This window comes from Pogonomyrmex barbatus, unplaced genomic scaffold (assembly GCF_055798465.1).
Source record: "Pogonomyrmex barbatus isolate J1 unplaced genomic scaffold, ASM5579846v1 scaffold7, whole genome shotgun sequence".
In the NCBI taxonomy this organism is placed as follows: domain Eukaryota; kingdom Metazoa; phylum Arthropoda; class Insecta; order Hymenoptera; family Formicidae; genus Pogonomyrmex; species Pogonomyrmex barbatus.
The window spans coordinates 7,832,574-7,860,036 of record NW_028297171.1 but is presented as its reverse complement, the minus strand read 5'-3'; the positions used below and the strand labels follow the sequence as shown (position 1 = coordinate 7,860,036).

Sequence of the window (27,463 nt, the reverse complement as noted above, 5' to 3'; positions counted from 1 at the left end):
TTGCGCATAGCGATACTTCTCCACCGAGGCGAATATTAACAGGAAGGAAGGGATGAAGGGGTGGAAAAGGCGCGAAATAAGTCACGTACCTTTTTTTTCGCGTGTAACCGCGTCCCGGCGCTAATAACGAGTCGTCCCTCTCTGTCTACGTTCCTCTTCCTTTCGATCCTTCCTTCGCCCTCTCCTCCTCCCCTCACCCCGCGCGAAACGCGAGAAAATGCTTGCGGAACCTTTTTCTCGCCCGCGTGAGAATGTCGATGCTGTACCGCGCGCGTAATCACGCGCAGAGAGACGAAGCCGGAGTTTTCCGAGGGCTTTTTTTGCAGTTGTGGAGTCGTGCCTGTCATCGTCGAGTCGACGAAGCAAGGGAGATGAAGGGGAGGGAGAAAGCTCGAGAGTTTTTTCCGTATCGCGCCTATGCGGCACGTAACGCGATTTCTTTCTCTCTCTCTCTCTCTCTCTCTCTCTCTCTCTCTCTTTCTCTCTCTCTCTTCTTTCCCTTTCTCTCTTCGCCTTTCTTCCTACATTTTTCACATGTGCGTAGGCACGAGCTTCCATCGTTTTCATATCGCTTTCATATTCCGGATCGCGGCTCTTCCCGTTTTCCCTCTCGCCGTGGAAAAAAATCAACTCAGAACTACCTGAAAAACGGGAATTCGAGGGGCGTGCGCTTACAGCGGGAGGTAATCGCGCGTGCGTTTAGAAATAACAGATTCGGATTTCGAGCGTGACGAGAAAATGAGGCCCTTCTCTTCCCCTCCTCCCTTCTGTTTCCCCGCGCGATCGATTGGCGAAAGCTATTCGTGCGATCCTGAAGGAAGGAATGAAAAATTCTGGGAACCGGAGGTATTTACAAAGAGCAACCTCCTAATCGGAATTCGTCGTCGTTGTCATCGTCATCGCCAGAAATCCCCCGGTCGTTCGCACGCATGCACGCACGCATGTACATCGTCCTGTATCGGCCGCGCGCCGATTTACGGCCAGGTCCCAATTGGCAGCCGTTGCAGCCACTCGGCAGGAATAATGCCAATTAACACGTTTTTCGACGAGTCAACCGTTCGTCGCGTTCGAATGCGAATGAACGGCCGCGTATCCGGTTCGCCGGCCCGAGTCTTTCGGCCCGAAATATTTTTCAGAACGAATCGGAAGAAGAGAAAGATAGAGAAAGAGAGAGAGAGAATCGACATACGAGCGTTTCAATATTTTTATTACTGTCGCACAATAAAATACGCGTGACTTTATTTAGATCTGCTGTTGGACAAATGGTCTGAGAGAAAGATTAAATTCTTCTCGTAATTCAACGTCGAAGGAACCCTTTCTTTTTTGTTATCGTACGAAACGGCGACCGACGGGGCTTGGGAACTCGGGATGATTTTTGCGAAAGCGCCGGGAGCTGATACCCATCCTCTCGTCCAACAGCCTCGATGCAATATCGGTAATTGGTGTACGAAAGCCCGAAAGTGAAGAGTGATCGATAAAAAAAAAAAGAAGGATCGATAAGTTCAATAAACGGAACGCTCTCTTATCCTCACAGAAATAATCCCACTAAGTAAAGATCGAACGCGTTTGGAGCACGTATCAAGAACGCTGTCATTGGATCGAGATCCGGTTATAAAAAATATTATGTTTTATATAAACGCGAGATAATTAACGATAAAGCTCGACTCTCCTTTTTTTTCTCTTCACACGAACGATCTGGATGCGTTATTTCCAAGAGTAAGCGAACATTATCGCGCTACTTGTTAGTTGCACGAATGCGGACCTTGTTATCTCTCAAGTCGTAACATTCTTACTCCGCTCGTCCGTCCGTCCGTCCGTCCGTTCCAGCGGGATGTCGATAAGGCGAGATAATGAGACAGCAGCGTTTTCTGTCGAGTGCATCGTTTTGACAACGCAACCTGATAATAGTTCCAAATATATACACTTGTCTCGAGTGATAATGGTATCCCAAATATATACAAATATATATACAATGATAACAAGGAGGAGAGAGAGAGAGAGAGAGAGAGAGAGACCATTTATTGAAATGCTTTTGAAGGACGATTAGCTTCGACGTAATTCGCCAATGCATGCTATTTATTTTTTTTTCTTTTTGTACACCCAGAGAAAAGTTTCTTTAATTAAAAAAAAATTTGTTCGAATTAAGAAAGAAATATATGCTTCTGAAGAAGAAGAAGAAATAAATTTTTATTTTTCTTAAAAGTACTTTTATTTTAACTTAAAAAAATCTAATTAAAAAAACGATTTTTTCAATTTAAATACAATTTTTCTCTGAGTGTATATTATGTATATTATTGTGGGACATAATATACACATAACATCGCTCCTTCAGTCACGCTTTTTCTCGTTGCAGACTACAGAAAGCTCCCTCAGAAGATCCACTTGAGGTGATTCATCTTTATTCATTCAACTCAGAAACATTACATTACAATTTTAAGGCAAGTGACTTCTTTCCAATTCAGCTTTCCTGAATCTTAGAAATATCTATTTCATTTAGAGGACAATTTAGAGTTTCGACTATTCTCATTTTTTATTTGAAAGTGACCATTACTATGTCTCTTGTTAAACGGGTATTATTTTTTTCTTCCGACCATCAGGGTTCCAACATTTTCACTCAGCAGGTGGCTAAAGCATAACACATGCTATTATAATGTTCTTCTTTTCAATATATTGGTTATTAAAATAAAATATATGCTTGAACTCTTATAAAAAGTGAGGAAGAAGATTTTAGTCCAGTCCAATACAGCGATAAAGAACAGGTCTACAAAGCACTGTTCCTTTCAAAACACAGCTTTATTATTATTCGACTTTTCTCTTTTCCATTATTTCCTAGATTATTCAAAAGATTCCTCCTCGAGCTATTCAATTAGAAATCCCTAGCGTCTTATTTAAGCGTCGATAAATTATCATTTGGATTTTTATATCTTCATTCCCAAAGCATGTTTCCTTTTTGGACCCATTTCGTTAGTAATCAATAGAAATTTGGTGGTAGATACCACTATCCTAAGGAATCTTTTCCACTTTCGACTTTCTCCCCCCCCCCCCGGGGGGGATGTTTCACTTACGAGACATTCCGTTTCGAGTTCGACCGAGGAAAATTCGACATTTCTCCGAAACGGAAATATTTTCTTTCGAAAGGAGGAATGGAGCACGTGGAGAGCGTATCGGGCGACACCTAGCGCCCGAAAGGTGGCGGGTCGAACGTTTCTTGGCGGCGGGCGACGTCAACGGTGGCGTCGGCGGTCCGTTCAGTTAACACACGCGCGCCGCCGAATGCGCATCTGCGTCTCACCTCGTTGTCACACCTCGTCCGTCGGCTCACTGTGCATTCCCGCGTCGTACACGTCGTACTCATGCGCGACTCGCGGACGCCCCACGTGCATAACTATCTGCAGTTTCGTACGGATGCCCCGCGCCGCTAACGCGGGACGTGAGTGCGCCAGGGTGAATTGACCGCTCCGCTCGCGCGTCCGTCCGCCCGTCTTCACGGCTGTGATGTGCGACGGCGAGAGTACCGCTTTTCACGAGGCGCGGTAGTGACGCGTGTGTATATGTTTGTGTGTATGTTGTGTGTTTATGCGCGCGCGCGCGCAACGTAAAGAGAAAAAGAGAGAAAGAGAAGTTCCGAGGATTACTTAACCATGTACCCCAGCGCCGGGATGAACGCGGCGGCGGCGGCGGTGGCCGTGGCGGCCGCGGCCCGACACCCGGTACGTACGAAAAATTTTCACCATTTTTGTCTCCTCCGGGACGAGACGTCTCGGGCGCGACGCGGGAAAACACCGGGACGGCCTCTCCCCCGAAAGCGAGGCCTCCCCGAGACGAGTCTTGGCGCGCTCGACTTCTCGTACGCGTCCGACGCTCTTAATTCGTCACTTGCGAAATTAGGAGCGAGTCACTCTTTGGAGATTATCGACGTTCTTTGTACGTTCCTTGGATATTTTCGTGTCAATTGGATGTTTCGTATGAGCGCGTCCTGAAATGATTTTTCAGAACCGTAAGGAATTTTCGTTAAGTGCCCTTCGAAAAAGATGATGGACGCTCTCCAATATTTCTCCCTTTATTTAGATAGGATTTTAATCTGAGATTTGTTTACAAGAGATACTCGAAAATCATCGAAAGCTGCGATGAGCGATGACGAACTTGATAGAAAATCAACTCGAAATTGACTTTGAAGGAAGCGCGATTATCGAAGGACAGACGATAAGATAAAAGTCTTGTGTCTCGCGTAATTTACGTTATCTATGTGCTAAACGGAGAGTAAAGTCCATACGCGAACGCTATAAAGATTATGCGCGCAAGAAACGACGGAAGAAGCGAAACGGATCAAACCACCCCAGTAGTCAAAATGTTCCCAAAAATTCCATCTCATTTCGTCTCGTTTTTTTTCTCGTCGATCGTTTTTCCTTTTTTCTACCTGCTCGTAGTCCCGTTAGGCTACGCCATGAATGTTCGAGCGTTTCTTTGGGGAATCACGGGGTCCCCCTTCGTAATCCTCTCTGGACGTCTCATCTATTCCATTATGCTCGTAGCGTGAATTCTTTGAATCTTTTCAAGATCGAGTAATACGATTACATTGCGACACGAAGGTCGCCGTTGATTATTATTGTTGCTTTTACCATTTTGCTTCTCACTTCATGCGTAACATATACACTGTCATACATGAAATCCCGAACACTTTGAAACTAAAAAGAAAATTGTAAGCTTTCCAAGCGGCACATCAATCAACGACAGATATTTTTGTCTTGTTTTACAGTTAGGTAAAACCAAATTACTGTTATAGTTGTCAAAATAAAGAAAATTAGGAATGTACGTTTCATTTTAAGGAGTGTCCGGGAATTTATGAATGATAATGTATATATACAAGGTGTCCCATAATTAATGAAATATCTTCCGTGAGCCAGTAGAGCAGGTTATATCGAATAGAAAAGTCTTCTATCATTTTGCGATTTTCTCCCTATCTCTCCGTCTCTGTCTCGCGGTAATTAATGAGATATTAATTTCTAAAGATCCGCGAATGAGCGTATATATCCGCATGAAGAACTGCGTGTGTGTCGCACTCTTGCATTCGCTCTTTCGTGTCTTTTTTACGCTTTTAGTGTATTTATTCTATAGACGTACTTTTCCTCATCCTTCCTGGACTTGCGGGAAGCTCAATTATAGAGATAGATTAATCTATTTGTATCTATCCACTACGATCAGTCGCGAAGAAAATTATGTTTTTTTTTTTTCTTCCTTTTCCTTTTATTTCCTTTATCGCATCTGACATGTCTATGAACCGCGATTATTTCGAGTTAATCGACCGATATCTATCCTCCAAGCGGTTATTACAGATACACATCGCTCATACCTACGAATCGCATTATTTCTCCTCCACTGTCAACGTCACTCCCGCGAACTAACGAGATAATTAAAAAGTAGCGGCGGCGAGCCAACGTTTTCCACACACAGTCTGGCGCGCCGAGCTCAGACCAATAAATTCTTTCCGGCAATTATTTATTTTTCTACCGATTTCCGTCACCCTCCCTCGAGCGATGCCTGATAGCTCCGCGCCCTCATTGTCACGCACGCACGCACGCACGCACGCACGCACGCACGCACGCACGCACGCACGCACGCACGCACGCACGCACGCACGCACGCACGCACGCACGCACGCACGCACGCACGCACGCACGCACGCACGCACGCACGCACGCACGCACGCACGCACGCACGCACGCACGCACAGGTTCCGCGCTAAATGTCTAGGCGCACCCGTGTATAAATACACGCCAGATGAGATTGACCTATGTTATATGAAGAGAGGAGACTATAGAATGAGGAGGAGGAGGACGAGAGTGAAGCGCGGACCGCGCGCGGACAGAGTCGAGCGACGACGGAAAAATATTTGGCTGCCGAGCAAATTTTCATTCGACTGTAAACACCCGGCGAACCGAAGCGGAAAAGCTCGTACGCGAACGACGAAAATAAATCTATATATCTATATATGGCGCGGGGGAGGCAGGGGAGGGCCGCGGCGGAACCGCCCGCGCCCGGTATCCGCAATTGCGTCATATCTGTAGCTGCCATCACGCACACGGCGGCTCCGACGATTACCCGCGCCCGTCCAGAAAAGCGGGGCGACAAATGAAAAAAAAAAAAAAAAAAGTCAAATGGAAAAAATGGACATGTGGCGAAGAAGAAAAAAAAACGCGCGTCGATGCTAGAACGGGAGTTCGCCACTCGATTCCGTCGCCGACATCGAATCGTCCTCCCGAGAGAACGCGTTCTCTCCGAGGCTAATGCGAAAATAAATGCGCGCCAGATATATCGAGACTTCGCGGTTGATCTTTCATCATCGAGCACATTTTTCTCAAACTATTAACCTTGTATCCCGTCGTTATCTCCGCACGTGCACGAGTACGTTAAATGAGTACCGCATTAGACGACCTGCTTTTCGGATAAATCCGGAGAAAGTAGGATTAGTCGGACGATTATGTGTACATCGGTTAATTTAACCAAAAGGTAAAAAGGTATACTTACATTTCTTCGCATTATAAATGTAAAAGGCGGAACGTACTTTAGCTTGTATACCTTTTGTCTTTTTTTCTTTCTTTTTTTTTTTTTTTTTTCTATGCTTATATATTTCGCGAGCGACGATCTCATTACCGTCCCGCCGTTCAGCGACGACATAGACCGATCTCCGATTGTAATTATTTGTCGGCGCGACGAGAGGAGACGGGGACAAAATTGAAATTGAGATGAGAGAGAGAACAGAGAGAGAGAGAGAGAGAGAGAGAGAGAGAGAAAGAAAGAGAAGAGGAGAGATACCGCTGATATATCGTGCGCGTACCACGAAATTTGCGGACCGCAGGCTCGCTCGCGCGCGCGCGCGCGCGCGCTTCCGCAGAACCGCAATATGCATTGGTAATTACACCGCGATGAATTACACCGCGGAATGAGCGAAGCGTGTTACGTGCAATTGGCGCGAGCATTATAAATCTCGTCACGTGCAAACAGTTGGCCACATCGTCTTCTATCTCTCTTCTCTCTCTCTCTCTCTCTCTCTCTCTCTCTCTCTTTCTCTCTCTCACTCTCTCTCACACTCACTCATCCATATATTGAAAATCTCAGACAATGAGAATTGTGACAAACGAGATGACGCGGAATACGCGCATTACACTTTTAACGACTCACCGATTTTAATTTATTATCGCGTGCACGCACAACGCAAGCGAAGTCAATTAAATGTCGACGGAACGTCTTCGATTTTCGAAGAGTATCACACGTAATCCGCGCGTGGATTGTGTCACGTATTTACATGTTGGTAACGAATTTATTGATTATCGGGGAACGCCCGTCCGACGCGCTCTTGATTAATTCGCGTCGCGTGATGTAAGTCGCAAAGAGAGACGAGAATAACGTAAAGATTCCTCGTTGCTTATCTGATCGCGATCGGAAGACTGACTCGATGCTCTCGCGGGTCATCGTCATCGTCGTTGTCATCGTTCTACCAAGGCTTTCGATCTTCGCGCGGGATTGGTATCATGACTGTCGTCGTCATCGTCGTCGTCGTCGTCGTCGTCGTCGTCGTCGTCGTCGTCGTCGTCGTCGTCGTCGTCGTCGTCGTCGTCGTCGTCGTCGTCGTCGTCGTCGTCGTCGTCGTCGTCGTCGTCGTCGATGCTCCAGTGCTTGACCGAGTTGACATAGGCGGTGGTTATTGGCACTCTGCAGGGCCGCCAGGGCTGTTTACGTACAAGCTGTACAAATATTATTTCCGGGCAAACCGGTCCGTCGATCATTACGAAACCCCAGGCGGAAAGTTTCAACGGATACTCCTTGTCCCACCTTCCTCTTGTACACATACACACACACACACACACACACACACACACACACACACACACACACACACACACACACACGCGTACACACACACGTACACACACACGTACACATCGAACTTTTGTGGTATATATCATCGTGTCCTTTAAATCCACAATCTCGCGTCCCTTGAAACGACTATCCCATAGAAATTAGATCTATTGCCTAAATCGAATCGAGGACCTTTGAAGCCTCGTATTTAAAGATATGAAGCTTATAGTAATCTTAGTTAAGCCGATTATCATTTGTTCGTACATACATTTTCACGACGAAAAGACGGTACATTTCCGAAATACTTTTTTCGATCAAAGGAAAGTATTTGGAATAGAGAGATCAGATCACTATTTTTCAGATTTGCGAATAGTAAAATAGATATCAAGTTGCTGAATTATATTTCAAGTTGATACTATAAAAATTAATTGATACTATAAAAAACTATATTAATAAATTTTATTATAAATTATATTAAAAATTTTATTAATAAAAATTGTGATAGATACATGATAAGCCATAATTTTTTCAATTGTACTTATTTTCCAAAAATGTGACGCAAGTGCTTACATATCTAATTGCGCTGTAGATTGCATTTTGGATATAAAAAAAAAGAAAAAAATGCCGTATTGAGAATTTTTAAATCTGAAAGCTATAATTGAAAATTGTGCACAGTTAACAAAGTCTCTCTATGCAAAAAAGAAGCAGTTTTAATATTGCTTCTATCTACATCTTTATTTATTCATGGCTAATCTTTTTCTTCATCATGCTTTTTTTACGAGGGTTTTTTTTTTCTTTTGACGTCGTATGTCTTTGATTTTTGCTGCGTCTGACTATCGTGTCAAGGTGTAAAAATTATATCTTTCATTATCGAGTCTATAATTAATTAATAACGGAGGGATTTGTCGAGCGTGAAGATTTCTACCATCGAAATGTTAATGACGAATCTTCGTGGAGGTGTCTATTTAACTATTTAATTAATCGTCGCTAATCAATCTGGAAAAACGTTTCCGTGCCCGAGCCCGTAACTCGACTCGAGTGATTTGATTGTCGACATCTTCCAATTTAAGACCCAGAATTGTCAGATAAGAAATATTAAATGCTCGCCTAATCGTTCAAACTTTTGTCGCTCTCATGACAATTTTTTTTAAATGTTTAATGTCAACTTTGAGATATAATATTAATAGTGAATGATTTCATAAATGTAATTAAACGATCGATGACGCCATGGTAAATAAGAAACGTTTTGCCATATGCGTTATAGATGATGTAATCAGACTGACTTAATTATGGTCGTTAGTTTAACCATAACATATTTCTAAATTGCCGCGTTATCTCTCGCAAACGTATTTAGGCGTAGCATACATCATTTTAAAAGACCGCGTGTTAACGTGAGCTGTAATCGGTCGTAAAAGAAATCTTGACGAAAGGGGATTAAGCACGCGAGAAACGCCGCGGGCGGAATCTTGAAAATTTTTTCTCGACATTCCGTGACTCTTTTTGCTCTCGGTGCCGGACGATCGTTTTTGTCGCGCGGGCCAACGCGCCGCGTTTTGCTCCCGTCAAGTGAAGGAAAAAAAAAAAAGGAGGAGAAAAGAAAGATATTGCGATCGTGTGCGCGCACGTGACGCGCGACTTGACACGTGTAACTTCAGGCGGGCCGAGCGAGCGCGCACGCGCGTTTATGCCCCGTGTACACTGTTCACAATAATGAGGAGTTTGCACAGACCGGGATCCCGACGTTCTTCAAACAGCGAGAGGCAAGGACAAACACGGCTCTATATGGACGGATGGACAAACATGACATATGCGTTCGTGTTCGTTCGCTCGCTCGTTTGTTCGTACGTACGTATGTATGTTCGTTCGTTCGTTCGTTCGTTCGTTCGTTCGTGTCCACGTCGTCGAATCGGCGCTAAACTGATGCGAACGTCGGAGTACCTCTACCGCTACGAGAGAGCGAGCGAAGCTCTCTTCACCCTTCTCGCCGCCCATCGCTACGGAAACTATCGACCATCACCCTCGCTCAACAAGCACCATAAGTGATATGCTGGCTAACATTTGCCGGGCTAAGCACACAAATACGATACAGTGCTGTTTGCTCGGCTGCCAGTGGTGCTCGATCGCGCTTGCGATATCACCGGAATCAGCATCGATATCGGCATCGGCACTACAATGCCAATGATTTAATTCATCTCACGGATAGAAAAGGCTTATGAATGATGGGAAGCGATACGGCAGACGCTGTTACGAGAACATCAGGATCTCGGCTAGAGCCTCGCAAGAGGAAAAGAGAAAGAGAGACAGACAGAGACAGAGAGAGAGAGAGAGAGAGAGAGAGAGAGAGAGAGAGAGAGAGAGAGATGACGTGGCGTGTAGCGCATGGCATGTGCCATCCTGGCGCATCCTGGCGTGACGGCCAGGTCAGCTGGTCGGTGGTTTGCGAACTATCTCAATTTGCCTAAGCCGCAACCACGGCGACCACGAAAACCACAACTTCCCTCGTCGTGGTCACCTTTGGCCACCCGTTCCCTTCCTCCTCTTCTATCCGCAATTCCTCTCTTCCTCTCACCGCAACCTCCATCCGACTATCCGTTTCCTCTCTGCCTGCCTACCTACCTAACTACCTATCTACCTACCTACCTACCTACCTACCTACCTATCTACCTACCTACCTACCTACCTATCTACCTACCTACCTACCTACCTACCTACCTATCTACCTACCTTCCTACCTACCTACCTACCTACCTACCTACCTACCTACCTACCTACCTACCTACCTATCTACCTACCTACCTATCTACCTACCTACCTATCACCTATCTTCCTTCCTTCCTTCCTACCGAATTCCTTTCTTCTCACGCTCGCCTCTGCCATTGTCGTGTGTCCTCTTCATCCAGTTTCGAGAATTTAATTTTGATTCACAATCTTCGACCACACTGGCGAGACACGCGCGTTATGCATCGTTCTCATTGACAAGAGGTCGGGCAACCTTTAATCTTTCCCCCCAAGAACGACGACGCCTTGAAACATTGCGCTTATTATTTCGAGTCAAGTATTCATTCATTCATTCATTCATTCATTCATTATTAAGTTCAACGTATGTCATTGGCTTGCACAGAGAGGTCGAACAAACCGTTAATCCCGCATGGTGCCGTCAACAAATCAACCGTCGCTATTGTAATCTACAGATCCTCCGCCAAAGGATACGATGTCGCGCGTATGGAAGATTGTTAACAATATATATATATATATATATATATATATATTTATGCGAATATATGCATGGACACACACGTGCGCACATGTCCGCGCGTATTCATACGCGACAGAACCTAGGCGGTTCATAGTTTCGGTTGTAGCGTGTAATCCTCGCGGACACCGCAAACATGTAATTAACACTTGCTCTCTCTCTCTCCGCGCGCGCGCGCATAAGAGAGAGAGAGAGAGAGAGAGAGAGAGAAAGCTGTGCTGTTGTACAACTCTCTCGGACTGGGAGATGATAACCGACTATTGCCGATCGTACACAGATCCTACTCAGTCTCGTGTAATCACGCGTACACGCGTTCTATATACGTGTGCGCCTACATCTACTCTCGTCTTTCCTCGCCATCCTGCTCCCCTCATGTGCTCCAATCTACCGCGGACCTCGTATCACTTTCGCTCGCGCGGCGCCCACCCCTGCCCTTTCGCGGTCGAACAGCTGTACGGAGTTAATTATTCGAGACGAGAGGTAGAGGATGATCTCAGGGGCTGGTGATCGATCGATCTGACGACGTTTCTGGGACACGGATCGATTGATACATATCACACTGGCTAGACGCGACTAACGTATAGTTTCTCACGTTTTTCTTTTGTCCGCAGGGCCCACCGCAAGCCAGTTCATCGTTCAAGTTTACGGTCGCCGAGTCCTGCGACAGGATCAAAGAGGAGTTCAACTTCCTACAAGCGCAGTACCACTCGTGAGTATAATCGACGGTCACGCGCTTCTTGACGTCGCATCCTGGAGCGCGGGAGGGGAAGAAGGAGGCACTTTCCTATTCGCGACGTTCGGTTCTTCTCTCCTCTCTTTTCTTTTTTTCCGTCCGACGCGGAAACGCGCGCCTAAGGATCGCAGCGAGTCGCGCGTATTGCGCGCTTGTGGAAAAGAAAAAAAGGTCTGGGAACGGGCGCAGCTGCGCGCTCGGAGTGCATGCTATATCCTGCAAACGTAGTTGCACGACAGATACGTAATGGCAGCTCGCGAATACACGAACTCGAGCTTCTCGAGTTTCACGAACACCAGGGAAGACAAGTCTTGCATTTTTCAGTAGCGCGCGCGGATCGAAACTTTTCTCGTTGTCCGACGGACGGCTCTTCCTTTTCCTCTTTTTTTTTTTTTTTTTTTTTTTCCCCTTCTTTTCGCTCACCACGTACGGCACATATTCTATTCGCGAAAAGAGAGAGAAAGGAGAGCGAATGCGGTTTTCGCGGTCTCTTGTCTTCCCGCCCCCCCCCTCTCTCTCTCTCTCTCTCTCTCTCTCCCCTTCTCGACCCGAGTCAACCCAGAGACGACTCGACTGTGTTTTCGCATGCATTTCACGCGTTAGCTTCTCTCTTTCTTTCCGCAGGTTGAAGCTAGAGATGGACAAACTGGCTAACGAGAAGATCGAGGTTCAGCGACACTACGTGATGGTAAGTGCAATCATTGCTGCGTCGTAAAGTTAGACGTGCCGGTTAGACGTCGTAATGTTTCCCTCGACTGCCTCTTGCCTCCGTGTTCCTTTCCCTCCTTCTCTCCCTCTCTCTCTCTCTCTCTCTCTCTCTCTCTCTCTCTTCCTCCCCCATCTTTCGTATCCAGAATAATCATGCTCGCTCGACCGCTAAACCACCTCGGCTTCTTAGCATTAATTGCATCCTCCAAGTCGGAGCCGGGGTCGGGCTTTACATTGGCTCGTTACGCCGCGCATAGTCAGATATACTACAGATACATGTATATGTATGTATGCGCTCGTGCATAGCTAATGACTCTAAGAGCCAGTGGCTCTCATCGAATTAGTCTACAACGGTCGCACGGGCGCAGCTGTCTCGCACGTTTAATGAACGAAGTAATATGCTGTTAGGTCACGGCGGCGACTACGACGACGGCGGTCTACGGCTCGTTAATATTCGAGCGCCTCATACCCTATGCTCTTCACATTCGCGATCGGCCCACCATCCGCGCTCTCCCACGACGTGACAACCGAAGAGAAAAAGAAAAAGGAACGGACGCGACGGAGAAGTTATTTATGAACTTTCGAGAAGCCACGAGAGGGAGAAAAGTATCCCCGCGCGCCGATCTGAAATTTCTTCTCCCGACCGAAGGATCGGAGGAACGATCGGAGAGATAACGTTAAATTAGATTGAAGATAAACTCGTGATTTTCTAACCGCAATTTTACAAATTGCCAACGAATCTCGAGATCACGCGGCATCCGCAACGTGTTGTCCAGTTCCGTTATTTACCTGTTTATCGAGGGCGTCGCGGTAATTAAATCGAAAACACGGCATCGCTGCGAGGAGTTTTACGGCTCGGTACAACCCGGTCGATTTATCGTTACCGTTTTAATTCGCCGCGTACTCTCGTCGACCTAATTGGCGCGGAGGCGGCGAACGCGGGCCACTAGTTTAAACGCAATTAATCTCTGCTTTAGTCCATTTGATACGAATGCTCCCTTTCTCTGTCCTCCCGCCCTCCACCCCTCGTCGCTGCCGCTGCCGTCGCCGTCGCGCCGATGCGCGACGCTAGCCTCGTTAACACGCGTTAAGGATGTTGCTCCTCTCGCCGTAACGCCGTAACGCCGTTGCCCCCGGGGGAAAGAGTTGTGCCAATGGTCGATGCTGTTGCCGCTGCAGTCGACCGATCTCGACAGCCTCCATTCCTCTCGGTATTCAGGCATTCTATCCTTTTCTCTCTGCCACCACCTCCATATCTCTCTCTCTCTCTCTCTCTCTCTCTCTCTCTCTCTCTCTCTCCTCCCGTCTATCTCCCGAGTGAAATAACTTACTTACAAGCGCAATTAATTCGCCCGAGTAATTACCGGGCTAATGGCCCGTAAAATTAAGAACCTGTAACCTGGTCGCTGCGCGCGTTTACACGCGCGTTCACCTCCTCGTCTCGTATTTCTCACCTGCGCGCGCGTTGCTCACTTTATCTTTCTCTCTCTCTCTCTCTCTCTCTCTCTCTCTCTCTCTCTCTCTCTCTCCCTCCATCCTCCCTCTTCCTTTCTGTTTCGCGTTCTCGTTTTGCGACTTCAACCGCGATCCACTTCGCAGTCAGCGAATTGGAGTACGTTATCGCGATTAATGGTAATTAATAATACGTTACTGTAGTTGAAACAGTTCCATTCGAATCGCTCGATGGGCAATTCGCGGGAATCCTCTGGTTTGCAATGCAATCTTTAAGAAACATCCTCTAAGAAATATTTGTCGATTACGTTGATATTTTTTTAGTTCATTATTAACGTACACCACTGGAGATTTGTTAATTACATCAGTTTCTCAGTTAATTACTGAAATGTATCATGGATAATTCTTCTGTTGCAGTACTATGAAATGTCATACGGCTTGAACGTGGAGATGCACAAGCAAGTAAGTCTGAAATTCCATTTTTTATCTCCGCCTGTCATCGAGAGAAAACTTAATTTCGTTTTTTCCGCGCCGTTTTATCATTTTACAATTCGTAATTTTTACACATTAAAACAGATTTATCTTTCGAATACAACATTACAGAAATTTGCATTCTATTTCTAGGTACCTTTATACATCTTTATTATATTTGTACATCATAATCTCGTCAGTTTCGACTTTTTATCTATATTTTATTTATCTTCCGATATTGATATCAATTTCTGTCCTTTCGTGAATCCAAAATAAAATAGATTTTTCTGTCCGTATCTATGTTTATCACGCTATTTATGACCGTCTACTTATTCATAACTCAATGTCCAGCGAATGGACGCTACCGGTCGTTGGGCCAGGTTCAAAGAACGGCGAAAGCATCTCGGGATTCTCACGGCGAATCGCCGGTAGGAGGGCTCGGTTCCGTAAATACGTCTCATTATTTCGTGCGCCTCTACGCCTCGCGAGTGCCTTATTCTCGGAATACGCGCGCCGTGTAACCGCTCCGCGTCGTCGTCGTCGTCGTCGTCGTCGTCGTCGTCGTCGTCGTCGTCGTCGTCGTCGTCGTCGTCGTCGTCGTCGTCGTCGTCGTCGTCGTCGTCGCGCGGACGCGACGAAAATAGAGAAACGCCCCGTTGACAGCGGATCGCCTCCCGGTCGGAAATGTGTGTAGCCAGCCTCGCTCGTTACTCGCGTTTAAAACGACGAAGCGTTAGGCGGTCATCGCCTAACTCGCGCTTTCATTACTCACTCGACGCGTCCCTCCGTCCGCCAAAGTGCCCCTCCCCGCATCTTTCCCTGGGGGAGATGGGAGTAAATACCGAGACCGCAACTGGGACTTAAACTATTACTATTACTCCTGCGTGCGCGATGCGTTCCATATTCTATTTCGTTTCTGAGAATTCTCAATTCGTTCGTCGAGGCTGTCGTCTTACAAAACATATATACTCGAAAATACTTGAAATATCTTATAAATCATTTTTGGAATTTTTTTTTGCCTTTTTATTAATCTCATTCTTTGTTATGTATTTTTAGAATAAAAATTAAATCATCAAATTGTTATTGCACATGGAAAGAACACTTTACTGAAGTGTCTTGAAATTTGATTAGATACAGAAGTAATTTTTTTTATTCAGAGTGGTTGCTAGAACATCAAAAATGTTTGCAATATTATTACCATATTTAAGTATTAAGTATTCTACATAATAATTTTGATGGCCTCAAAAAATTATTTTATCTAAATCTGACCAAGTTTTTTTAATTCAGGAAGACCGTTCCTTTCTCTGTATTAACATATCAAATATAGTAAATTATATTTATAATTTTTCCAATTTATTATCGTAATTATTATTTATCTTTTACCGTATGTTTGTATCATTGCAGACGGAAATATGTAAGAGACTGAGCAACATTATCGGCCAAATTTTGCCATTTCTGTCTCAAGAGCATCAACAACAAGTTGCCACTGCTGTTGAAAGAGCAAAACAGATTACGATGACTGAATTAAACAGCATAATGGGGGTAAGTTCATAAATATTATAATACAAAGAGAAACACACACATTGTGCGGGCGAATTATTCGGTATTTTCCAAACTTTCCAACAAAAATATGGCAGGAATAAATGATTCTTTTATTTCGGTTATTGTTCCACGATCGTTATGTTTTTCACGGCATGTCGGCTGTTTTTCTTTATTTCATGACTGCGATGTTAAGAGTAATTGCGCACACGGTCGAAACGCGGGATTGACATTCGGCAGACGCGTCGCGTATAATTAGGTTCCGAGTTGATTCTCGCGCGCATGACTCGAATAATTTCTCAGCTCCCCAAGATACCATTGTTGGAACAAGAATGGTCGTGTACATCGAAAGAAGTCGATGGTTATCTCTCAAATTTTCACGCGAACGAATCAACGTAACGTTCTTGTTTAAACCTCAAATCACTATCTTTGAAATTATCGACCGACGTTTGTCTCATGACGAAAATAATTTCTCTTGTACATGGAAAGACCAACGGTTTTGCTGGATATATGAATCTGAAAAATAATTTGATCGAGCTATCAAAATAATTATGTAGGACATTTAAATTGCTAGAATATAAAAAAAATTTTTTTATCAATATCATCATTATAATTAATCATCCTATAATAATTTTAATAGTTCAACAAAATTATTTTTCAGATTTATATTCGTGGCCAAATTTTTAGATCTTATAGCAAAATCGTTCTTTCCCTGTATAATTTTTTTTATTTCGCGAAGTCGATAAATCATATTAAATTGTAAGTGTAATTCGTTCGCAATATTTTACCGAGATGCGTCCAATCGTCGAAACATCTTTGGCGAGAACGATTTAAAAAAAAAATGGATCGTTTGGATAAGGTCATCACGGTATACACCGCAATCTCACCAATCTGTCATTACGCGACGCGCGTCGCTTTATATATACGCAAAATATAATTAGCGTGCTAGTATGTTACGGGCTGTCGCGAGAGGGGTTCGTGGCGAAGGGACTCGCACGATGGGGAAAGTACGATGGGGAGAAGCGGATTGGTGGCACACAAAACGCCGCGCGCGCGGCGCGGAGGGAAAGGGTGCGGCGCAGACCGAAGGGACGATGAAGGCAAATAGACAGAAGCGCTAACCCTCATGAATATGTATTATTCGGTAAACAGAGGTTGAATCAATATTTCGTTTAATAACACTGCACGAGGAACGTATAGTCCTCCATCCCCTGTTTCCCCCTCCCCTCTCCTCTAACCCTCTTCCATCTTTCTCCCTCTCACTCCCTCGGGCGAAACGCGATGATGCGGTCGCGGAGTTCTCCGATCCTTCTCTATCTCTTTCTCTTTCCTTCTCTTCCCTTTCCGTGCCACACGCGTTGCGCGTATTATTCACGGCGCGTTAAACCTCGTTTGGGACTATTACGTTTCGTTTCACGCGCCGGAAACGAACGCCGCGATTTTCGACGTGCACCGGCGCGTCCGCCGTGAGGGTCGCGCGATTTTTCAATCTAGCGATCGGAGATAACGCGCGAGTTTCGTTCTGATGCGGGCATTTTGAGGCGGTATATTTTTTTAACATCATCCTCCAGTCGCGATACTGCAGCCAGAGATTTTATTCTAAACCAAAATCACGTTGAATTATCGTCTGCCCCCCTTTACCCGTCTTCCTCTCCCCAAGACCGCTCGCTATTTTATTTTATATAATAACGCATCTTTGCGACGTAGCGAATTTTTCGAGCTCAATTTCGTAGCCCATCATCATCCCTAATTCTTGAAAATTTTCGCACACATAATCGACAAAATCACACGCACATATCCGCAGATACGATTTATGCGAACGTTATTTCGCATGCATGGTTACAGCAACAGAGGCCAGACATGCGATTCCTTCAACAAGTGCACGCCCAGCAAATACCACCTGGAACGGCGATGGCTCATCCGGGTCTACCTGGACTTCCCGGATTGGGGCCAGCTGCCGGGCTTCCGGTACCGACTTCCGCGTCCGCGGCTTTGCTCGGCCTCGGATTGACGCCTGGGGCGGCAGCCGCGGCCCCCAGCACGACCGCCGCTGCGCATTCCCTGTCGATGCTCGTCAAGCCGGACATCCACCGTGGTCAACCGGACGATCTCAAGAGCAATGGCGGTAAGTCGATTGTACTCCCGATATCTTTGATATGCGGCCACACAATCGCGTCGCTATGCCGGATGACCCGATGACGTTGTTTCTCGCTCCCATCCTCGTGATTCCATGAATTTCTAAATTTCTAAATTCAGAATTATTTTCCATCACTTTTTATCCCGTCGAAATTGTTATATTATTATTATTCGTTGCAATAAGTATTTTTCACCGTTTAATTTTATACGATTTGCATAAAATCAACGCGTTGCGTTGATCTTTCTAGCTTGCATTTCTGTTTTTTTCCAATCGACACGATTATTATCTCATCTCGTGAATAAAAAAATGGAAAAATTGACAAAGAACAACATTCTTTGTGCATGCTCGATTTAACGATTGAAACTTATATAAACAATATTGTTTGCATGATAATATTTTTCAATTTTATGTAATAACCGAAATAAAAAAAATTGATTGATATAAACACAGATAAAATCGATATACATATAACTTTTGATATTATACCGGTATCATAGCAATATTATAACAATATCATTATCATATTATATTATTGAAGCAATAATTGAAGCATTAACATATAAAATTAAAATTTCTGCTTTCCTTTTTGGCAGTGCAAAACTCGAAATAAACAAACCTAAAATTTCTCTTGTAAATTTAGGAAGAAATAGTAACGTGATTAAGATTAATTATAAAGTTCCCATTTCATATGCCTTATTTCGTTCGCTTAATTTCCTTTGTAAAATATACATCATGAGTAGACTCCAAATCCGATTTATTTGATAACATTAACATTCAATAATATATTCAATGTATATACATAATCCCTTATTATACCGGAAAGTCATGCATATACCAGTATTATGAAAATTTCGATATGCTTGTGTATTGGTATTGCGTGCGTCTAAGAGAAAAAGGGAGAGGGAAAGGATAACATAATTATATAACTGAAAATTTTTAACATCGCAGTTTTATCCGAATAAAAATGCGCCCAAGTGCGCACGATTATTTCGATGTTTAAGCTTTGATTTTGGCGTATATTCCCGCGGGAGAATCAACCATCTGCCCATCATCACGACACATTAACGAAGATCAGCGGGAATGTCGATAAACACATATACATGTTTTTTTAATATATTTATTATTTATACATATTTAAAGCATATATATATATATATATATATATATATATATATATTTATATAATATGTATGTAGGCGAGACTTTTGACGAGACCCACCCTTTTTCTCTCATCGGGAAATGTTCAAAGCGCTTTATTACGGGTATCCGCTTTCGACGGAGCGAGCGTGTTTGCGTCACCCTGTTAGCGGACGCGCCAGCGGCGGTTTTCAGCGAAAAGCGCGCATAAATATGCATGAAGATCATTTATATGGGTACCACCCGGGCCCTTCCGTCTCATCCTCCACCCCCAAGTTTCCCCCTCCTCTATGGCTACTGACCGTCGTTTCACGACGCAGCGTGTTATTAACATTTTATCGATACTCGACGTTCGATCGTTCTCGATATACTTGCGCGATTCCTCCGTATCTTATCGCCCAGGCACACACGTTTATACACGTTTATAGCGATCTCTAATATATTCACGCGGTAACCTGTGTTTCAGGCACACACCGCTTTGTAGCATGTATCACTCATATGCTCATCCGTTTGCTTTCAGGTCTAAGTTCAGCGGATGACAGACACGTAAGTAACACCCCTTTCCATTTTATTACGAGTTATTTAAGTCGCCATGCATGCATCGTGAATCTCAAAAATCTTGTCCTCATCGGGAATGCGACTGTTTCTTATTTTGATAAGAAGGTCGTATATAGGAAAGAATAACTTTGCTGAAGTAACTAAAATCTGAAAATAATTTTTGTTAGGTCAATCAAAATAACTAAGTGGAACATATTGATTGTTACGAAATAAAAAATTTTTACCATATTATTGTCGTACTTAATATAATTATTTTAATGACCAACCCAAATAATTTAGATCTAGCTAAATTTTTAAATACTTTTGCAAAACCATTCTTCCCGTATAACATTCCTTAATATTGGCACGTCGTTATTTCAACGACTAACTCAAAACACAAAAATTTAATAGATATGTACATGTAAGTCGAATCGAATTTCCATCAAGTTAATTAAAATTATTTATCGTGAACGTTGCGTATCGCGCTGCTGGAAAAATTTCAATTTCGGACAAGACGAAGGAGAAACCTTCCGAAAGTTAACGAAACGTTCGTGGAGGTCTATTCGTCGTGTTTTGCAAAAGCGACGGTATATATAACGTGAAAACGCGTACGGCTTGTACAACGTGCACTCGACCGAATGGCACTCATCGTGGCCTCGTGTATTACACGCACATTACGCACGTGTAACTTGACTCGCGCGCGCGTCAAGAGTGCAACGAGCGCCGCTTCAACGTACTTCGCGTACGAGTGCGTGCTGCATATTGCAATTTATACTTTCGACCGGCTCTACGGGGGGGCGCGCGGGGGGCACGAGACGTGAAGTGGCGAGAAAGGGAGAAGAAGAGGACGACAGCGTCACTTCACCAACGAGCTATTTGCATAATTTCGAGTCAACCCCCTCCCCCGATTTCTTTCTTCCCTCAATCGCGAGGACTTCTGGAGAAGCCGAGTTCCACTCGCACTCGTGATTTTTCTCCCGCGCGAACACAGCAGAATGTGCGACGGAGCTTCGTCGCGCGCGGAGGTAAACCGTCGCTTAATTCGGGGGATTACATCTCAAAAACGGCGGATGTGCGCCGTTCTTCCTTTCTGTGTCTCGTAGCCGAGAACGAATCCCGGCGCGCCAGCCATGCTCGGCGTAAAAACGAAGGCGAGAAAGAATAACGTCGGGCAAGAGGGAGGGGTGTATCTTGTATTATGGGTTTGCCGAGCCTGTAATCATCGCGAGACCGCGAAACGCCCATCGACGCCCTCTCATTCCGCCCTCTCGTCATTCTATTTTCTTCTCTTCCCGCCCGTCTGCCTCTTCCCCCCCGACGGTCGGGGCACCACTTTTCCCGGGGCCCGACCGTCCTCTCGCGCCGCGTGATCGTGCCTCTTTTTCTCCCCTTTTGTCCCTCCGCCCTTCCATTCTACGGCGCTTCGCGTTGCGTCACGTCGATGCGCGCCCATTCTATAATCATTATCGGTTTTCACAGCTGGATCGCACGATGCACACACCGCACTTCTTCCTTTTCGTTTTCATTCCTTCATCCGTTTCTCTCCTCCTTCCTCTTTCGCCGATACTCGTTTACCCACGCATATTTCTCTCTCGAATCCCGTTATGCCCCATTACAGATTGACCGACGAAGCGGACTCGCGCGCCAACTTTTCCGCCAATTTCCCCCCTTGACCCCCCCCCTCTCGCGCGGAAAAATTCATGCGGGAATTTATTACCGAGACTTCTGATATTAGATCTCGTGTAAATTCTCCGACGCGTTTGTGTATGTGCACAGAGAGAACACAATTTTTAGTGGCGAGTCTAAAAAAATTTGACCAAATACAAATCTGAAAATAATTTTGTTGGATCATAAAAAATTATCATGTAGGACGCTTAAATATGATAATAATACTGCAAAAATTTTTGGTCGTCTACCAATTTTTGTACCACGTACATAATAATTTTGAAGACCCGACAAAATTATTTTCAGATTTGTATCTGGTCAAACTTTTAGATTTGCCAGCAAAACTCGTCTTTCCCTGTGTTTGCGCTCTATGGCACTCATACGTCCACGCTCATCTCCGCAATTATGCTAATTAGCAGACATTTTGTTGCGGATCATCGATCCTTGCTCGAGGCTCGTTCTGCGAACACTTTTTTTTTCTGCATTCGTTTGCTATTTACATCATGCAATTCATCCTATCTCTACCTATCTATATTTATCTTCGAATGTATACTGCTGCTGCGTTTGAGAGGTTTTTTTTTTCCGGAGCGTCTGATAAATAATGTTTAATAGATAGATAAATAAATAAATAAATAAATAAATAAATAAATAAATAAATTTCGTGCAACACCATCGGCAATTTCATCGTACGTGCGCGTCGCGCGTACCGACGCTCTTCGGGCGGGTGCGTTAAATTGATATTTCATTGAAAGGCGGTCACAGATGAAAAATCGGCGCGCGGACGCGCCGGCGCGAGTTGCGCCGGTGGAAGTTACGTTTTAATATGTTCGCGACGAGTCGGATATCGGGGGCGGGCGATAGTGTAGGGTAAGTCGAAATCGATTATCGCGCGCGCTCGCATGACGATTGATAATAACCCGCGTCGACGCCGGTAATTACGGTTTTGTCACGTTCGCCGGCGCCGCGGGGAATATGTGGCTAATCCGTTGTTCCAGCCTGTACTTGCCGCGCGGTGTCTGTTGTTAAACGAGATTAACGATATCCGCGGGAGATTAACCGAGGGGATCGCGGGCGGGAGAGGGGGGGGGGGAAGGGGAGCCCATATATATCCGTTCGAACGACGCGTATCTTCATCCCGTATCGCGTGTTCGGTTATACATCGGCGTATCGCGAACGCGAGCTTTCTATCTTGAAGGAAAAGAGGGGTTTCCCCGTCTGCATCGGAGTGTGTCGGAGTTGAAATATCGACGATCCGCCACGCGCGATTTCGAACTCGCCCGACGTTTCCTCGCGGCGATCGCGCATGTAAATTGCGATACACGCGGCGCGATCATTTATCGTCGCCCTTTGTGCGTAATAAAGTGGCGTCGTTACACCACCGTGCGTTTTACAGCGGGGCTCGATATCGCCGGCCGACAAGTACAACCGGCCGCGCACGCCGCCGGAGACAACCCACACTCACCATTCTCACCACTCGCAGAATCATCACGATCACTCGATGCACGCGGCGAAGAAGTTGAAGAAGGAACACGAGAAGGACGCGGTACATGTAAGTGTCTAATGGTAAAAAGATTATCTCGCCGCGGTGCGTTTTCCAACCGTGCGGCAAATTGTGCAACAAGTCGTCATAGTTAATTAATCGCTACTGCTCGAGTAGCACTTCTTTATTGTGGTAAAATGATGATAATGATCATCCAGTGATCGTTAATCTTTGAGACGTAAGTAACATCGATCTATGAAATCGCTCTGTTTACTTCTCTTCAGTTTCAACAATCTTTACACGAGGAACATTTGTTTTTTTCTTTTGACTTTATCTTACTTTGTTCGCTGACACGCTCTTTCGAAAAATTTCTGATTAAAATCAATATTTTCGATCATTTCTCCGTGAGCGGTAACGAAACAGCAATGTGGGATGATTCGGTAGATTGACATCACGCTGTAATCGATTGTGACGCCGTTAAAAAATTACTCGAGGGATGAGAGACTTAATCACGCGCGATCATCGGTGTTCTTTTCGCACAGAGTGACGGCGAGAAGAGCGATCAGGATTTAGTTGTGGATGACGCGAGCGACGGTCCGCCTAGCCCAGTGATGAATGGCGTGACGTCGCCGCGCGAAAACGGCCTCGACAAAATTTCCTCGGTGCCGTCGATGGGGGCTGCCGGCGTGCAGACCATAGGGAAGAAGGAGTTGATAACGACGCCGCACTCGCCCAGAAGCGGCACGAGCAGCAACGCGAGTACGCCGTCAGCCAAGAAGATGGAGGAACGCGAGAAGCCGGCGACGCCAATCTCGAAGTCGTTCACGCCGACATCTGTAGCAACGGCGGCGGCGATCGGCGGCATAAAGTCATCAGGCTCGGGGAAGCACTTGCAAGGCCCGTCGATGCCATCGAGCTCGATACCACCACCTGCGGCCGCTTATCCGAGTTCGTTGCATTATCCGCCACCTGGCCTGCCACCGCCGCACAATCTGGCGCCGGTAGCGCATGGCCAGCATCCGCATGTCGACGTGATGACCTACAACGGCTATGCGACACCAAGACCTCCCGCCGCTTTGCAACAATTGTACGATCCCCATGTATCCCTGAGGACTTCGATCGCTCCGCAAGGAGGGAAACCGTGAGTACCCAAAGCCACCTCAACCGATCGAACTTTCTAACGCTTCTGAATATTCATTGACGAAGATTTCGGCTGTTTAGAAATTTTTTATTTTTCCATAGACCACAAGAAAAGAAATTTTTACTAAAAGTAAAAATTTGGCCAGATACAGATCTAAAAATTGATTTGATTTGATCATCTAGATTTAGAATTATTTAAACATGATAATATAATACTGCAAAAATTTTTTATATGATAATCAATTTAAACGTCCTACATAATTAATGGCCTGAGACAAAGAGAATTTTCAGATCTGTGTCAAATTTTAGGTACTTGAACTATTTTTTTAGTAATTAGTAATAACTCAAGATAATCAAAAAAAAAGTAGGATAAAATTGATTAAAGATTAGATATGAGTTTCTTGTAACAAATAAGACTCTGAGTCACGAGACTGGAATGAATCGGTCAAGCGTAAATCTGGTCTGAAATAAAACTTAAGTTAATAATAAATAATAATTGACATCGGATATTGAGAGACTTATCGTGATCGTTACGGGACGGGATTTCGCAGTGCATACAGCTACCACGTGATGAGCGACGGACAGGTCCAGCCGGTGCCGTTTCCGCAGGACGCCCTCGGTGGCGTAGGGATTCCGCGCTTCGCGCGTCAGATTAATACCCTCGAACATGGCGAAGTAGTCTGTGCGGTAACAATCTCGAATCCAACCAAGCACGTTTATACCGGTGGCAAAGGCTGCGTCAAAGTTTGGGACATCGGCCAGACGAATGCAAACGACGTAAAGCCTGTCTCACAACTTGACTGTCTTCAACGTGACAACTACATTAGGTGAGTAAGGATCGTCGATCGTGAGGAGGTAAAAATGCAAAAAAACACGTTAAACGATAAACGTGCATTTCCCGTTTTGCGCAAACGGCTGTGCTAAAAGCGGTTTCGCTCCGACTGCCTCTCTGACGCAGATCGGTGAAGTTACTTCCAGACGGTAGGACGTTGATAGTAGGTGGCGAAGCCAGTCAACTGAGTATTTGGGACTTGGCGAGTCCCACACCCAGAATCAAGGCGGAGTTGACTTCATCGGCGCCCGCGTGCTATGCTCTGGCGATCTCGCCCGACTCGAAGGTTTGCTTCAGCTGCTGCAGCGACGGCAACATCGCGGTATGGGACTTGCAGAATCAGACCTTGGTCAGGCAGTTCCAAGGACATACCGACGGAGCGTCGTGCATCGATATTTCTGCCGATGGATCGAAGCTTTGGACGGGAGGCCTCGACAACACCGTTCGCTCCTGGGACCTTCGCGAGGGCAGGCAATTGCAACAACATGACTTTAATTCGCAAATATTCTCACTTGGATTTTGTCCCACTGGCGAATGGCTGGCAGTCGGAATGGAGAATTCACACGTCGAGGTATTACACGCAACAAAGACGGACAAGTATCAGCTTCACCTGCACGAGTCCTGCGTGCTATCGTTGAGGTTTGCCTCGAGTGGCAAATGGTTCGTTTCCACGGGGAAGGATAATCTACTGAACGCTTGGCGTACACCTTACGGAGCATCGATATTCCAGGTTGGTGTGCTAACTCAGCTACAATCTCCCTTCATCGCTTCTCGCTTCTCCTTCGTCGATAAGCGCGAACGAAGGAGAACCCTCGCGCGTAATAACGTGACCGCGATACCACTTAAATATCCTAATCATTTTTCTTGGCACGGGAGAATCGCGCGAGAACGAGGACTCGAGTGTCTTTAATTTGTTTCGAATCGATTTAATTTATCGAACGAATCGAAGTTGTTTTGATAATACATTAAAAGGATACGAATGCAAGAATGCAGTCGGTGACATTTAAATTCCGTAGCCATCTGCGCTTATTACAAGTCCGGCGGGTGCAAATTACACAAATTACGTTCGCACCTTTCACGCGAGAAATAAGTACGATGTTACGCGCCTGAGACAAGACGGCGAGACGAGGTGTCGGGGACGAACGCGAAACAGCTCATTAAGGAACACTATATAATTACACGATATAAACGAGCCATCGAGTCATGACTTGATAAATGAAAAAAAAGCTGATTTATAAAGCTTATGAATAATCACTGAGCGCGCGCGATTTCGTTATCGAGCAGAATTCGAAGTGGCACAATAATAATAATAATAGATATCTGCGAGGCGGCTCGTAAATATATTTATATTTTTTTTGACGTTTCATAAAACGAACGAGCGAGCGAGCGAGCGAGCGATGCTCTCCAAGTTTTTAAAACAGCCTATCTTAGCTTTCTTTTTTTTCCTTCTCTTTATTTCTCACTTTCTTTCGCTCTTTTTCTCTTCTTCTTCTTTCCTTCTCTGTTTCTCCGTGCAAGCAGGCAGTTCTAGTGTAACTGTTATCGCGGCGCTCACTCGACGATATGTTTGTCGATTATATTTACAGGCGAAGGAAACCTCATCGGTACTCAGTTGCGATATATCGACGGACGACAAGTACATCGTCACTGGTTCTGGCGACAAGAAGGCCACCGTCTATGAGATTGTATACACGTGAAACGTATAACGCTGTACGAGAGGCTATCAACTGGCCATTCCCTGGAAACAGAGCGCTCGTCAAGAGCTCTTTCGAAAGTGTTACGACGGATGATGTGATACCGTTGTTGGTTCTTTTTGTTATCGCTGTTGTTACTCGCTCGTTGAAAAAGGGAGATCGTCAACGCAAGGCCGGGCCACGAAACGGACACGATTGATTCGGATTTTAATGATTGATTTAAAAAAAAAGAAAATAAATATTTATTTTTGACATTTCAAACGTAAATAAGTATAAAGACGTCATGTCATATTATTTAACGAGATTATTTTACAAAACTGGAAGGTTTTGCAGAAAAAAACTTTTTCAAATTTTTTTAAAAAATCGATAATAAATTTATATATATTTATAGCGCGAGTTTGTCAGATTGCAATTGAATAAAAACATGTTGTCTTTCATGAATATAAGAATCGCCACGAAGATTGACAAATGTTATAAAATAAGGTTGCTAATAAAAGGTGTTAATAAAATTTTGCAAATTTTTTTCAAAATTTCCGGAACAAGGAAGTTGCGTTCACAGGTTCAATTTCTAACTGTTTAGCATGTACATCCTATTAGATTACGATCCGTTTCGCTTGGCACGCACGATCGCTCTTTGATTGTGATTATTCGTATCTCTCTTATCTGTACATTTTGTAAATAACAAGTTTTAAGTATACCGTGATATTTTTCTACTACACCGTAAGAGCGAGATGACAGATGTGACGATTGTAAATATTTCAAGATTAAGAAATTCATGAAAAGTCAGATGTGAGGATCGATCAAATAAATGGTACAATACGATAATCA

At 44.8% G+C, this 27,463-nt stretch overlaps 1 protein-coding gene across 1 annotated transcript; it reads left to right on the top strand.

Moving 5' to 3' along the window:
* Nucleotides 1-3,218: 3,218 nt before the first annotated feature.
* On the top strand, nucleotides 3,219-27,463 carry LOC105433370 (protein groucho-like). The gene is made up of 12 exons (XM_089083533.1): nucleotides 3,219-3,710; nucleotides 11,722-11,819; nucleotides 12,468-12,531; nucleotides 14,421-14,465; nucleotides 15,879-16,016; nucleotides 17,859-18,138; nucleotides 19,808-19,833; nucleotides 22,883-23,038; nucleotides 23,512-24,110; nucleotides 24,661-24,936; nucleotides 25,068-25,671; nucleotides 26,528-27,463. Exons 1-12 carry the CDS (start codon nucleotides 3,642-3,644, stop codon nucleotides 26,636-26,638), a joined length of 2,466 nt encoding a protein of 821 aa, XP_088939659.1. The 5' UTR covers nucleotides 3,219-3,641; the 3' UTR covers nucleotides 26,639-27,463.